This window comes from Manis pentadactyla, chromosome 10 (assembly GCF_030020395.1).
Source record: "Manis pentadactyla isolate mManPen7 chromosome 10, mManPen7.hap1, whole genome shotgun sequence".
NCBI classification, from domain to species: Eukaryota; Metazoa; Chordata; class Mammalia; order Pholidota; family Manidae; genus Manis; species Manis pentadactyla.
In genome coordinates this window covers 105,040,133-105,042,794 of record NC_080028.1, presented here as the reverse complement: position 1 = coordinate 105,042,794, position 2,662 = coordinate 105,040,133, and the positions used below count along the sequence as shown (strand labels likewise).

The window sequence follows — 2,662 nt, the reverse complement described above, 5'->3', positions numbered from 1 at the left end:
AATAATGAATTTGATAGTCTTTTAGGTCTGGATAATATTGCCCAGTATTATGTTTGCAAAATTATCCCTATATGTTCATGTAATTTTCAGTGCTCTATTGTATTCCATTGTAGGACAGTACCACAATGTATTTGTCCATTCTACTGTTGATGGACATTTGGGTTGTCTGCAGTATTTGCTACTAGAAATAGTATTATTATGAGCATTACTGGAGGTGACTTTCCATGCACAGCTGTACAGATTACCTAGACAGGTGGTAACAGTTGAATCATAGCACCTGTGTATGTCCTATCTTACACATGCATAAGTTCAATTTTAGTAGATACTGTCCAAATAGTTTCCCAAAATGTGATTCCCATTCCCTCTATGAGGGTATGAGAATTCCCATTGTTCTACATCAACACCACATCCTATATTGTCAATCTTATAAAATTTTAGCCTTTCTTTGAGTGTGGGATACTAGCCCATGGTGGGATCCCATGGTATTTTATTTGTAGCTCCTGAATAACTTTCTCCAAACATTAATGTTCAGGCTATTGTATTCTTTCTTCTAGGTTTTGTTTTAAACACTGTCCTGGAGACAGTACATTTGGAACACTGTACACCCAGGACTGGGTGAGTCAGGAGGCGTCAGAGAACAAACCCCAGTGCCAGCTGAGGAAGGTCACAGAGTTGCACGCTCAGCCTCCTGTATCAGCTTCTGCCCAGAGGGCAGTCTCCTGGGGAAGCAGCAAGCCCAAAAACTATCATCTCATTTGCATCAAAGTCCATGGGTAGTTCCTGCTGACTCAAAAACACTCAAACTAATTTTGGAATAATAGCATTTTCCACCATCCTCAACTATCCAGACCATACCTGAAGGCTTGAGAGTTTGTTGTTCATTATGGAGGCTATGAAGTCTCAGGCAAACTGTACCCAGAACCCAAGTTGTAGAATCATGACCTTCTACCCAACTGAAGAAGAGTTTAATGATTTTGAGAAATATATTATTTATATGGAATCTCAAGGTGCACACCAAGCAGGTGTGGCCAAGATAATCCCCCCCAAGGGGTGGGAAGCCAGGAAGACATACAATGACATCAGTGACATCCTAATCCCCACTCCCCTCCAGCAGGCTGTCTCGGGCAGGGCTGGTGTGTTCACTCAATACTCCAAGAAGAAGAAGGCCATGACGGTCGGGGAGTACCACTACCTGGCAAACAGTGCTAAATATCAGGCACCACCACACTCAGATTTTGACGATTTGGAGCGAAAATTCTGGAAAACCCGGCTCTACAGTTCACCAATCTATGGCGCTGACGTCAACGGCTCCCTATTTGATGCAAACACTAAGCAGTGGAACCTCAGACACCTGGGTACCATTCAGGACCTGCTGGAGCAGGAGTGTGGGGTGGTCATCGAAGGCGTCAACACACCCTACCTGTACTTCGGCATGTGGAAGACCACATTCGCATGGCACACAGAGGACATGGACTTGTACAGTATCAACTATGTGCACTTCGGGGAGCCCAAAACGTGGTACGCGGTGCCCCCAGAGCATGGCTGGCGCCTGGAACGCCTGGCTAAGGAGCTCTTCCCGGCCAGTGCCCACAGCTGCAGGGCCTTCCTGCGGCACAAGGTGGCCCTCATGTCACCCACTGTCCTCAGGAACAACAGGATCCCCTTCAGTCGGGTCACGCAGGAGGCTGGCGAGTTCATAGTCACATTTCCCTACGGCTACCACGCTGGCTTCAACCACGGCTTCAACTGTGCGGAGGCCATCAACTTCGCCATGCCGCGCTGGATCGATTATGGCAAAGCGGCCTCTCAGTGCAGCTGCGGGGAGGCCAGGGTCAGCTTTCCCATGGATGTCTTTGTGCGCACCCTGCAGCACGAGCGCTATGAGCTCTGGAAGCGCGGGCAGGACCGGGCGGCGGTGAACCACGTGGCACCCGCGGCCGCGGGCAGCCAGGAGCCAGGCACCTGGAAGGACTTGCGGGCGACCGGGAGAGCCGCGCTGGGCCTCCGGGACCTGCCGCCCCGCCGCTCACTGAGCCCTGCCAGGCAGGTGGCCGCAGGGCGAGGGGGCCACCGCTGTGCCCCTAGGCTGCCCGCGTCTCGGCGCCGCATGTGGGCCTCTGATCCTCCCTCTGCAGCTCAGGGCAGGGATGCCGCTTGTCGGTCCCCGGAGCACAGCTCAGCCCTGCTGACAACCTCGGGCCCATCCGACCTGGGTCTCCACCCAACTGGCAGGCGGGGTCCTGGCCGTCGTCCTCGGGAGCAGGGGACTCAGGAGCTGACTGACCAGGCACCGGCCAAGAAGCGCCTCTTGATGAGCACAGCATGCGCAGCTCAGGATCCCGATGCTCAGGCCCTGTCTTTGGACGGACCCTCACTGGACAACGCTGCACCGCCGAGCCCTGCATCCCCGCATTCTGCTAAGGCTTCCAGGTGCTGCTGTGTCCCTGCACCCTAAGCCCAGGGGACGTTTTGGTAGCCCGCTAAACTGACGCGTGGAGGCTCCCTAAGACTGGGCACGTGTACACCTCAGAACCTTCACAACGTGCAGTGCTGCCATGGGACCTGCTTAGTCCACATTATTTATGACCTACAGCTCATTCTTCCTTCCAGACACCATTACCTCTTTCGACACTGATGATTTCTCTGTTGCCAGCGAGGTTTC

The 2,662-nt window shown here is 52.9% G+C and overlaps 1 protein-coding gene across 1 annotated transcript; it reads left to right on the top strand.

The window, feature by feature from the left end:
• The first annotated feature begins 883 nt into the window (after positions 1 to 883).
• On the top strand, positions 884 to 2,455 carry LOC118936144 (lysine-specific demethylase 4D-like). The gene has a single exon (XM_036933027.2). The coding sequence runs from the start codon at positions 884 to 886 to the stop codon at positions 2,453 to 2,455; it is 1,572 nt and encodes a 523-aa protein (XP_036788922.2).
• Positions 2,456 to 2,662: the final 207 nt, after the last annotated feature.